The sequence below is a fragment of the Dermatophagoides farinae genome, chromosome 1, assembly GCF_024713945.1.
Source record: "Dermatophagoides farinae isolate YC_2012a chromosome 1, ASM2471394v1, whole genome shotgun sequence".
In the NCBI taxonomy this organism is placed as follows: domain Eukaryota; kingdom Metazoa; phylum Arthropoda; class Arachnida; order Sarcoptiformes; family Pyroglyphidae; genus Dermatophagoides; species Dermatophagoides farinae.
Genome location: NC_134677.1, coordinates 8,050,266 through 8,061,765, shown reverse-complemented (window position 1 = coordinate 8,061,765; position 11,500 = coordinate 8,050,266). Strand labels below are relative to the sequence as shown.

Below are 11,500 nucleotides of genomic sequence, written 5' to 3'. Positions count from 1 at the left end.
TTCCAGTTATAATAATAATCATAATGATGATGATGATTTGGTATAATAATAAAACCAGACAACGCCAACAACAACGACGATGATGATAACGGTATTTGTATATTCCAAGGTTGTCTTTTCATCATCATCATCATCATCATTTTCACTTAAAATTATCTCCTCCCCCCTCAGATTATCTTTACCACCAAATGGAAAACAAAAACAAAAACAAAACAAAAAAAATTGCCACATCATTTTTATCATTATCAAAAATGAAATGAAATGATGGTGGTGGTGGTGGTGGTGGTGGTGGTACTGGTGGGAAATGAATGAAACAAAAACCGAAAACGCGTGCAAAATACCGTACATATGTGTGTATATAGTGTATTTTTTGTATCTAATATCTAAAAATAGTAAAAAAAAACAAAAAAAAAATAAATAAATTCTACAAGAATTTGTACGAAAAATTCCAATTGAAAAGTAAATAAAAAGTGGAAAAAAAAGAAAAAACAAAACAAAAAAAATCGAACATTAATGAACCCGAACCGAATTTTAAAACACAACCCTTTTCTTCTTCTTCTTCTTCTTCATTTTCATTCAAATGAAATAAGGGATGCATTAGATGGAAATTTCATGTTCAACAACAAAAATAAAAAAGTTTCACCTGCCAAAATTTTTTGTTTTTGTTTTTTCCACCACCACCACCACCACCACCACTTATCTCCATTTTTGCAGAATTTTCAATAGATTCTAAAGATTCTTAATTCTTAATAGTTGATGATTGATAAAAATGAAGCGAAACGAGCACGCGTGCGTGTTTTTTTTTTTCATCATCATCATCATCATAATATTATTATTCATAAATCATGATCATCAATATTAATGATGATGATGATGATTATGAATAATAAAAGAAAAAAACAATCATATTCATGGAAAAAGAATACAAATACAAATTTTTATTATTATATAAATGTCTGGATTGTTATTTGTGTTTTGTCTGTGTCTGTGTCTGGTAAATATTAATATAAATTATTAGAGCAAATAAAAAGCGTCATTGGGGATAATGATGATGATGATGAGCAAAAAAAAAAAACGTAGAGAGAGAGAGAAATGATGTTTACACAAAAATATGAGAGAAAAAAAAAGTCAAGGATCGAAGACAAAAAGAAAAAAAGAAAAAAGAATAAATGGAAAGACCACAAGAATTGATGATCGTATGGAAAATGAATATATATATAAGTTTTATTTAAGGAGTAATTTTTTTGAAAAAAAAAACAAAACAAAAATCATCTTTGGCGCTTCATTTTATTTTTTTACAGAATATTCATTATGGATACCATTCAACATTGGAATATCACACACACAATTCATTCATATATCATCATCATCATAATCATTTTATTCATCACTATAGTAATCCAATGGACAATTTTGAATAAATTCATTTGATTCAATTGAAACCACGATAGCCAATGGCATAAACAACAAAATAAAACGAATGAAAATTTTTTTTTTATATATATAAAAACGAGATCATAATCAATATTTGTTTTTTTTTGTTACCGAAAAAAAAATTGGCTACGTGTTTCATTTTAATTTCCATTTAATAATAGCTATCGAATAAACAGAATTAATGAAAAAAATGGCCATGGTAAATGGAACAATATTCATTGCTATTGTTTGAATTACACATGAATGTATTATGTCATCTTTTGTTAAGTGATAAAAATGATGATGGCCATTTTAATCTGGTTGTTGTTGTTGCTGATAATGATGACGATGATGATGATGAGGATGATGATGATGATGATGGTGATGTTGGCGATGTTGGTGATGATAATAATGTTGTCGTTGATGTGGTTGATGATAAATTATTAGATAATAAGGATGATGTAGAATTACCAAACATTGAAAATTTTGAGCTTGTCTGTTGGCTATTTTTGCTATTGTTGCTGCTGCTGCTGTTGGAAGTTGTTGATGATTGAAATGGTGAGGAACTAAATGGTGAATTATGATTTGATGATGAGAATCTATCATTTTTGGCCATTCTAGATGATGATGATGATGATCGATAATCAATTTTATTATTTGATTGATTATTATTATCTGCAAAAATTGCTTCATAAGCATGTCTATTAGGTGGTGGTCGTATATACATTCGACGTAATTCATCATCTTCATAATATGATGATGATCGATTCTTGGTGGTGGTGGTGGTGGTTGCTGTGGCTGTGTTATTAGCGGCAATATTACAAGCGGATGAAGCCAATGGATTATAATTATAACGATGGTAATGATTTTTATGAGATGCTGATGATGAATTAATAGTCGAGGATGATGATGATGATGATGAAGATTCATTATTAAAATCCTTCGAATGATGATTATGATGGTTGTTGTTGTTGTTGTTATTATGGTTTTTAAAATTATCATGATAATTGGTGACATGTGCATTTTTACAATTGTTGCTGCTGCTGCTGCCGTTGTTGTTGTTGTTGTTGTTTTTACTGTTATTAATTCCATTCTTCCTATTGTTGTTGTTGTTGTTGCTGCATTGATGACCAAAATTATTAAAGGACATCGCCGTCCGTCCTCATTAGGGAGGTCATTAAATTGGGTGTTTTTTTGGGGGGTGGGAGAGTAGGCTTCTGTTTGTTTCTCTGGGCTCGATTGATATTTAAAAAATTTAATAAAAAAAAATCAATTATGTGACGGAGAGAAATTTTGTTCTAGGAACATTTTTTTTTTAAAAATTCAAATTTTTTTCCGTTTATCGCTGTTGTTCTGTATGGATTGGTTAAGTTTCATTTGAATTAATTGTAAAAGTGAAATTCTCTCAATCACAGATATGCAGCAGCAGCAATTTGATCATTCATTCGATGATTGATCAATTATTCCAAATTCCAACCAAAAAAAAAGGCCTTTTAGTGGATTTTTTTAACGGTAAATCAATCGTTTTACAAAATCTGTTGTAAGAAAATTAAAAAAAAAGAAGAAGAAGAAATGATTAGATGAAATTTTGGGAAAATTAAATTTTTAAAATATTTTCTCTCCCACACACACACACAGACTAACCACATTAACAACCACAACAACAACAACAACTGAAACAAACAAACAAACAAATGATGAACATCGAATGTCTATCAATAATCGAATGGACACAAAAAATGAAATGAAATATTTATTCTCATTTCATTGAATTTATAAAATTTTGTACATTTTCTCTTTTTCATTTTTTTTTTTTTTTTTTTTTGATTATTTCTTTCTCTCTCTCTCTAACTCACTCAGTAAAAAGTAGCCGGTAGTTGTTGTTGTTGTTGTTGTAGTGTACAATTGCCTTATTATCATCATCATTATTCACTTGAAAATGATTGACGCCTTTTCGTATTTCGTATTTTTTTTTTCAAACATAATATTCACTTTACTTTTCTTGTTTTATATTTTCAACAATTGTATTTACAGTGGTGTGTGTGTGTGTGTGTTTCTTCATTATTTTCATTTCAATCAATCAAATCAAATCAAAAGATGATGATGTACTATTTTACATAATTCTAAAAATACACATATTGTGGTCACGTGTGTGGTGGTGGTGGTCATCAAATGATGATGATGATGATTTTTGTAAAAAAAAAGAACAATTGTGTCAAAGTCTCAGTAGTAATAGTAGCAGTAGTAGTAGTAGTAGTGGTATTAGTAAATAAAATCTTGTCAATCACAAAAATTCTAATCAATAATTCACAAATTCAAAAAAAATTCTCAAGAATTTCATGTAGATTGAAAGAAAGAAAAGAACAACAAAAAAATGATGATGATTATGATTATGAATTCAAACGTCATTTTTTTTTTGTTGTTCATCACCAGCACCAATCATTATTATGTAAATTTATCATCATTTTTTTCAGCTTCTTTTTTTCGAAATGATGATGAAAAAAAAATATCATTGTATTTGATTTCATTTGAATTTCTTTTGATTCCTTTTTTTTCACACCACAAAATTCTTGTTTTATTATAATTTTATTTAAAAAATAAAGATACTCACAGACTGTAGATGGTAAAAAAAAAATGGAAATGATGATTTTGTTTGATATAAATAAATAAAAAAAAAGTAAATAAATAGAAAAAACAAATACACACACACAAACACCACAGTATTATTTTTCTTTTGAATTTTAATTTTGTTCACGTTTTGATGATATCAAAGACAAACAAACAAACAAAAGACACGGATGTGTATTCTGCATGCATTCATGTGTGTGTGTGTGTGTGTGTGTGTCACATGTGGAAGGACAAGAAAATATTTGAAAAAAAAAAATTATATCCTAGTGTCGAGGTGAGTATTAACAAAAAAAAAGTCAAGTTTTTTTTTCTTCTTTGAATTTGGTAAATATGGTCGTGGTGATAGTTGTTGTTGTTCTTGTTGATGGTTGGTAGTGATTAAGAGAATTAACAAAAAAAAAACTTGAAGAACAACCTCAATGATGATGATGAAGAAAAACACTGAAAAAAAATTTAAATTGTAAAAAATGATGAGAGAAAACTAGATCAAATTCCAAAACATCATTCTTTTCAAATTCGTTGGTTCGATTGATTGTTTTTGTGTGATTCACAGACACGTTTTTTTCAGACAAACAACAACAACAACAACAACAACAAAATCCAATGTGTGTGTGTGTTTATGTCGAAATAGTAAAAAATTTTTCATTCCAAACAAAAGACACACAAACACATCACAAGTGGGGGAACAAAAAAAAATTTCCAGAAAACAAAACCAAAAATAAAAAAACCGAAAAAGAATCAAAAAGAATATCCCGAAAATTATATTCAAAAAAAAAAACAGATTAATAAATCGTCAATGTTGGCTGTCTATAAAAAAAACATTGAGAGAGGGGATTGTCTATTTTTTTGACGGTGCTAGTGTAATAATAATGATGATGATGATGATGATAAAAATGTTATTGAATGGATGGATGTTTTTTTTTTCTTTGGTGTATATGTCGTGTGTTTGTATACATATCGTTGGTATGCCATGGAATACACGCAGCAACAACAGCAGCAACAATAACAACAAAAAACAAGACGAAGACGAGACGACGACTATTTTCGATGCTTAAAAAAAAAAAATTTTTTTTTTTGTTGCAAATGTGATGTCGATGTGTGTATGTGATAACCGCATCCAAAACCAAAACCAAACCAAATCAAACACACATATACACAGAAAAGACAGACAGACATTACCATCACCTCACATTATATCACATAATATTTGATGATGAGAAAACCAAAAAAAAAATAGAAAAGCCATAAGCCAGAACCTCAAAATTTAGAAATATACAACACACATGAGCCATGAAATGAAGAACAGCACATAGACAACATAGAGGCCCAAAAAAAAACGAGAGATGGATGGATAGTGGAGGAATCTTCGTTTTCTACATACACAAACACACACACACAACAGACAAAATATATCAGAAAGCATAAAGAATTGATGAAAATTGACAATGAAAGAAGAAATTATGAGCTAACCAAAACAAGCCGACAATCGACTCGAAACACACACCACACACACACACACACACACACAGACAGACAGACATTATAAAAAAAACCAGACGAATGAATGAATCCGAATCCGATGATCATCAAAAAAAAAAAAAATGATGATGAACGAAAAGAAGAAAAAAAAATTCAGACAAAACAAGACGCACATCCAACGCAACATATAACTATACCACTGAAAAAACTAAAAAAAAAAATAGAAGAATCTTCTGTTTATGAATTTTAGAGAGACTCCACGGATCATCATCATCATCATCGTATCATTCCAATGTTTCGGTTCTGGTATTCTCGGTTTTTTCTCAGTCAGTCTGTCTGTCTGTCTGTCTTTGTTTTACACTTTTGAGACTGCGACATATTACGTTACGGTAGTGGCGCGGTTTTAATGATTTTTTTTTTTTTTTTTTTTTGGTTGCCCAAATTTTCCATCTATCAACGAACACAAGAAATTTTTTTTTTCGGGTTCGATTCGGTAAAATACCAATCAACCAACCAACAGCAATAATAAAGACTACTACGACAATTTTGTTTGTGTGTGTGTGTGTTTGTTTGTTTGTTTGTTTGTTTGTTTGTATTGAGCTGACTTTTGGTTGAATTTTTATTGTTTGTTATGTCTATAGCCCACTATTCATTCATCTGTGTATTTTTTTTTTTAGTATATTGTACAGGATTACTTCGATATACTAAAAAATATTTGTCAGTTTTTTTTTCGGCGGCAATTTTAAATTCAACCACGATTCATTTCAGATATATCCAGTTAGTTAAAACATGTCAATGATCATTAATCAGAAGGAGAAAAAAAAATTTTTTTTTTCCATTTAGAATCATTGTATATAAATGTGTGGAAACCAATTAACAAAAAAAAAAAAGGTTACCGAACAGAAAAAAAACAAAATATTTTCGTCTTGAAGAAAATCTATCAAAGAGGCGCTCGTGTTTTGTTTTAATTATCCATCATGATCATGATGATGATGACCACGAAATGGTGAAGAAAAAAATCCGATTAATGATCCATATAACCAGTTGAAAAAGAGTTATTATACTTGTATGTATGGATCATATTATATAGAATGTCAGAAAATATTTGTCGATTTTTTTTCCTGAATTCCAATTTATTTAATAGTTTGTTGTTGGAAATATAAAAACCAAAAAAAAAAAATACCAAAACCAAGAGGCACCAGAAAACCACGAAAATGACGACGACGATGACGACGACGACGACCACGACCACCATCATCATCATTATTATTATTGTTTCGTTTAAAAAAAAGGATTTGTATATTTGTTGGTGCCTCTCTGACGATAATGATGACGATGAACTAAATTTAATTTCTGTGTATTCCTTCTTCTACTTCTTCAACTCAAAATCCAATAATTATTATTTTGGTATTTGTTGTTGTTGTTTTTTTTTATTTCGAAAACAAAAAAAAAATGCTTAATTCATTCAGATCTTATTTTTATTATGATGATGAAGATGATGATGAACCATGATTGATATCATCATGATCGTGTATAGTTATATAATTATCATCAACATATTGATGATGATGAAACAACAAAAAAAAAGAATATATAGTGCTTGTGATTTGATGATTTTTGATAAAGAGATATCTTCTTTTTCAAGATTATTAAATGATGAATTGGATTGATGAAAATGAAAAATTTTCAAATAACACCATCTATGATTAAAATCATGAAATATTCTAATTCAGCTGATTTCTCATCATCGATGATTGATCCGATGCTTATATACAACACAATCAAATCAATCAATTGGTCAATTAAATTGAATTGAATTTTATTTATATTGTTTTCAATTTGTCTATTCACTCGTTGTTGTTGTTGTTTACAGGTTTGTTTGAAATTTTTTTTTTTTCATTAATTCAGTTTCGAAATCAGCTTCGAAAAGAAAAAGAAAGAAAGAAAAACAAAAATCATTTATATATCTGAAGAGCATCATCATCATACAAAAGAAAGATAAAAGAAAAATATAAACCATGTGAGAAGATCAAATGAGATTGATGATAGAATTTAACCTATGATGATCATTGTTCAATGGTCATGTCATCGTTTTTTTTTTTTTTTTTTTAGTATAAGATAATCTTAATCGTCGTCGTTGACGACTATATGATGATTATAAAATCAATCTTTGTGATGGTATTTTATCCATTTTCGATAAAATGAATATTGAAAATCTATTTTTCTTTTCTTTTCTTTGGAGATTTTTTTTTATGGCTTATTTGTTTGCTGCCAAATATATATGATGATGATATGATAACGATATAATCAAATAGCACCGTTAAGTCTATGTTTTTTTTTTTTTTATTCGGAAACAAAAAAAAATTGATAGTTGTGTGGGTGTTTTTTCTCGTTTTTTTTTTAATTAGAAAAAAAAACTATGATACGATACAATTGTGATTAGATAGTTGTGATTTTGGATTGATAAAAATTTTTTTTTTTTTAACACTGTAAAATTATAATTTTTCTTGATTGATTCATTTTCTGTTTGTGTGTATATATGGTGCTGCTGCTGCTGCTGCCGTTGTTATTTCATTTGATTGTTGATTAATTGATTGATCGAACACACCGTTTGATTCCTGAATTTTATTTATATTCCACTTATTATTCATTTTTTTAAATTCTCTTTTTTTTTTAATCTAACTATATACATAGATTACGAAGAATTTCTTTTTTTTTCCACTGATTAATCATCATCATCATCACCGACATCATCAATATGCCTCATAGGTAAGTAATTTATTCGTTATTGTTGTCGTTTATGTTTAATTTTCGATTTATTCTGGTAACCAAAAAAAAAACAAAAAACAAAAAAAGATTCGGTATAAATTTAGCACCAAATTCAGCGGACAAAAAATGTGATGCATTGATCATTATATCATATGATGATAAACTTACATTCACCAGAGAATTGGAACAATATAGAAAATTGATTGATGAACAAAAAGAATTTGATATTAAATATCAGATTGAAGGCGGTATGATTGTATTGCCAAATAGTTCATTTAAACGTTTGATCTATACACCGGTTGGACCTATCGATAGAGATTTCGATGATGTACGTACATTTATGGATGCTGCAACTCGTGGATTATCACGTGCATTGAAAGCTGGTGCACGAATGCCATTGATTATATTGCCATCGAACAATGGTTTTCATGAACAATATTCATTATATGATTTAGCCATATTGCTTGGTGTATATCAGATTCTCTATGTACCATTGGAGAATCGTGAATTTAAAAATTTAACTAAAGTTGATTTTATTGATTTCACAAATTTCTGTGATGTTAAACGTGAAACAAAAATCATGGAACTTGCCAAAGCAATTGAATGTGGTCGTGGCTTCGCTAGAGATATTGGTGGTTCAGATCCAGAAAGAATGAGTGCATCAAACACGGCTAAATATGTTGAAGCTTTATTCGAAAATTCATCAGTAAAAGTGGAAATTATTAGTGATTTGAAAATAATTGAAAAAGAATTTCCCTGTCTAGGTTAGTTACTTGATAATAATAATTACGCGATGCCATTAACGTAAATTTTCTTTCAAAAAAAAAAAAATTTAGCTGCCGTTAATCGAGCCAGTGTTGATCGTCATGCAGCACGTGTGATATTTTTGTCATATGAACCAGAAGAAACACCGGAAAAGACTTTATTTTTGGTTGGAAAAGGTGTCACTTATGATACTGGTGGATGTGATATTAAATCTGGCGGTGTAATGGCCGGTATGCATCGTGATAAATGTGGTGCTGCTGCTGTTGCCGGTTTTCTTGAAACAGTGAATAAATTGAAACCGAAAAAAATTCGTGTCTATGGCGCTATGGCAATGGTGAGAAATAGTATAGGTCCAAATGGTTATGTTGCCGATGAATTGATTGTTTCACGTGCTGGTGTTCGAATTCGTATTGGTAATACTGATGCTGAAGGTCGAATGGCTATGGTCGATCTATTGACCTATTATAAAGAGAAAATTATTGCCGAACAAATTCCGAATCCTGAAATGTTCACTATTGCAACATTGACTGGCCATTGTTGTATGGCTGTTGGTTTTGATTATTCCATCATTCTTGATAATGGTCCGGCAAGAAAAAAAAGAACAGCACAATTAATTCAAGAAGCAGGTGATCGTGTTGGTGATTTGTTCGAAATATCCACCATTCGTCGTGAAGATTTCAAATTCAATGAAGGCAAATCAGAGTATGAAGAAATACTTCAAAGTAACAATGCCCCATCATCACGGACACCACGTGGCCATCAAATACCTGCAGCATTTTTGATTCAGGTTTCAAAATTGGATCAACATGGAATCGATTCCGATCTGCCGATACCATTTTCTCATATTGATATTGCTGGTTCATCAGGATCATTTCCCGGTGTACCAACTGGAGCACCAATCGGTAAGCAGACATATATCATAAATGACATGATTGATATGTTATTTTATAATTTGAATTTTTTTTTTCATCATTATTATAGCCGCATTAACAGCTCGTTATTTAATTGGTGAATTTTAAATTTTATTGGGTGGGAAAAAAAATAACAATTTTAATTTTAATTCGAATCAATCAAATTGTTAACAACGCCGGCGAATATAATCACTTTTCGTTGTTGATCTTTAACATTACAGGTAACAAAATAAATAAATGGCCTATTAAATACAATCGGTAATAATGTTGAACTTTTTTTATTTATTGTAGATGATCGAATATTATTACCACTTTTACTATTACTATTACTACTACTTTTGCTTCTTTCTTCTCCTTTGCTCATACTTTTTTCTTTAAAATTTCCATTTAAATTAAATTCCGAATTAAATATTATTGATTCAAGACATAGTCCTTTATAATTTGTGGCCAATGTACTGAAATCTGCATCATCTGGTTCGAAAATTTTCTGTATACCAATCAATTGCCAAATATATGCTAAATCGATATTCATTTTTAATTTTATTACAGGAATTTTTATCTCCAATCGTTTCAACATCATTGATCTTGATAATGATACAAGTTTATTTTGTGATAATTGATTCATTATATCTCTTGGACTTGTACCTTCTTTTGGTAGCAATAGTATTAGATTTAGATTTTTATTCACATTATATGACAATTCTACACATGTGTAACCTTGTTCATTATCATGATAATATTTAAAAAGACCATTGTGTACAGAAAATGTGATATCCATAAAGCTATCATATTCGGTTGGATTATTTGTATTCGTATTCGTATTATTACTTTTTCCTTCATAAGAACTTTTAAATAATTGTCTCATTTGTCTTGATGTTGCCGATGAAAATGATGTTGAATGATGATTTTCATTCATTTGTAATGTTGTACTATTAATGATTAACATGTTTGATACGGTCGGTACATTTTTGATCACTTTATTGATACGTCCCATTGTTGCATCGCTGTGTGATTATTAAAGGATGGAAAAAAAATCATAATTTACAAAAAAAAAAAATAAAATTCAATAATTCTATACAAATTACCTGACTTCAGCATCGATGATATTATAAAGTTCAAGACTTTGGTCATCGAAATTAACCTGTTTGACACGTGTATCCAGATTACGAATGACGTTGTCCAAATATTGATCGATTAATTTGAATTTCGATGAAACATAGATGAAATTGTGCATTTTAAATTCCACATCTTGTTGTGATTTAAGTTCATGGATCAACGATCCCATTGAATTGATTAAATCGTTAATGTTTCTTGAACTGATTTTATTATCAAAAATGGCATCTCTCATTTCATCAAATGAAACATCTTTAATACCGGCAATTATACTTAATGCCGCTATTTCCAATGATATAGGCGATAATACAATGTTTGATGTTTCTCGATAAAGATAACGCATAAGATCCAATGCAAAATTGATACATTTAGACATTTTCGAGCAAATAATAAGTTTATTTTTTCAAATTGATCACCAATAA

General features: G+C 29.4%; 3 protein-coding genes across 7 annotated transcripts; 1 reads left to right on the top strand and 2 right to left on the bottom strand.

The window, feature by feature from the left end:
* Window positions 1-910: 910 nt before the first annotated feature.
* On the bottom strand, window positions 911-5,807 carry LOC124491879 (uncharacterized). 5 transcript variants are annotated; one of them, XM_075729921.1, is made up of 2 exons: window positions 4,025-5,807; window positions 911-2,948 (listed from the first exon to the last, which is right to left on the bottom strand). In XM_075729921.1, exon 2 carries the CDS (start codon window positions 2,561-2,563, stop codon window positions 1,688-1,690), a length of 876 nt encoding a protein of 291 aa, XP_075586036.1. In that variant the 5' UTR covers window positions 2,564-2,948; window positions 4,025-5,807; the 3' UTR covers window positions 911-1,687. The 5 variants fall into 5 exon arrangements, with proteins under 5 accessions (XP_075586036.1, XP_075586063.1, XP_075586050.1 ...); XM_075729948.1 differs by having other exon boundaries at window positions 4,124-5,807; XM_075729935.1 differs by lacking the exon at window positions 4,025-5,807 and adding an exon at window positions 3,411-3,529.
* Window positions 5,808-7,251: 1,444 nt separating this feature from the next.
* On the top strand, window positions 7,252-10,388 carry Dip-B (Dipeptidase B). The gene is made up of 6 exons (XM_047056127.2): window positions 7,252-7,393; window positions 8,215-8,289; window positions 8,377-9,053; window positions 9,126-9,956; window positions 10,036-10,186; window positions 10,257-10,388. The coding sequence occupies exons 2-5, from the start codon at window positions 8,279-8,281 to the stop codon at window positions 10,071-10,073; spliced, it is 1,557 nt and encodes a 518-aa protein (XP_046912083.1). The 5' UTR covers window positions 7,252-7,393; window positions 8,215-8,278; the 3' UTR covers window positions 10,074-10,186; window positions 10,257-10,388.
* On the bottom strand, window positions 10,111-11,476 carry LOC124493070 (serpin B6). The gene is made up of 2 exons (XM_047056128.2): window positions 11,051-11,476; window positions 10,111-10,969 (listed from the first exon to the last, which is right to left on the bottom strand). The coding sequence occupies exons 1-2, from the start codon at window positions 11,452-11,454 to the stop codon at window positions 10,111-10,113; spliced, it is 1,263 nt and encodes a 420-aa protein (XP_046912084.1). The 5' UTR covers window positions 11,455-11,476.
* Window positions 11,477-11,500: the final 24 nt, after the last annotated feature.

Bases quoted from the DNA above. Each gene is read 5' to 3' on its own strand.
- LOC124491879 (XM_075729921.1), bottom strand. From the start codon at position 2,563: ATGTCCTTTAATAATTTTGGTCATCAATGCAGCAACAACAACAACAAC.
- Dip-B (XM_047056127.2), top strand. The intron at 9,054-9,125 runs GTTAGTTACTTG...AAAAAAATTTAG, and splicing joins AAAAGAATTTCCCTGTCTAG to CTGCCGTTAATCGAGCCAGT. The intron at 9,957-10,035 runs GTAAGCAGACAT...TCATTATTATAG, and splicing joins ACCAACTGGAGCACCAATCG to CCGCATTAACAGCTCGTTAT.
- LOC124493070 (XM_047056128.2), bottom strand. From the start codon at position 11,454: ATGTCTAAATGTATCAATTTTGCATTGGATCTTATGCGTTATCTTTAT. The intron at 10,970-11,050 runs GTAATTTGTATA...ATAATCACACAG, and splicing joins ATCATCGATGCTGAAGTCAG to CGATGCAACAATGGGACGTA.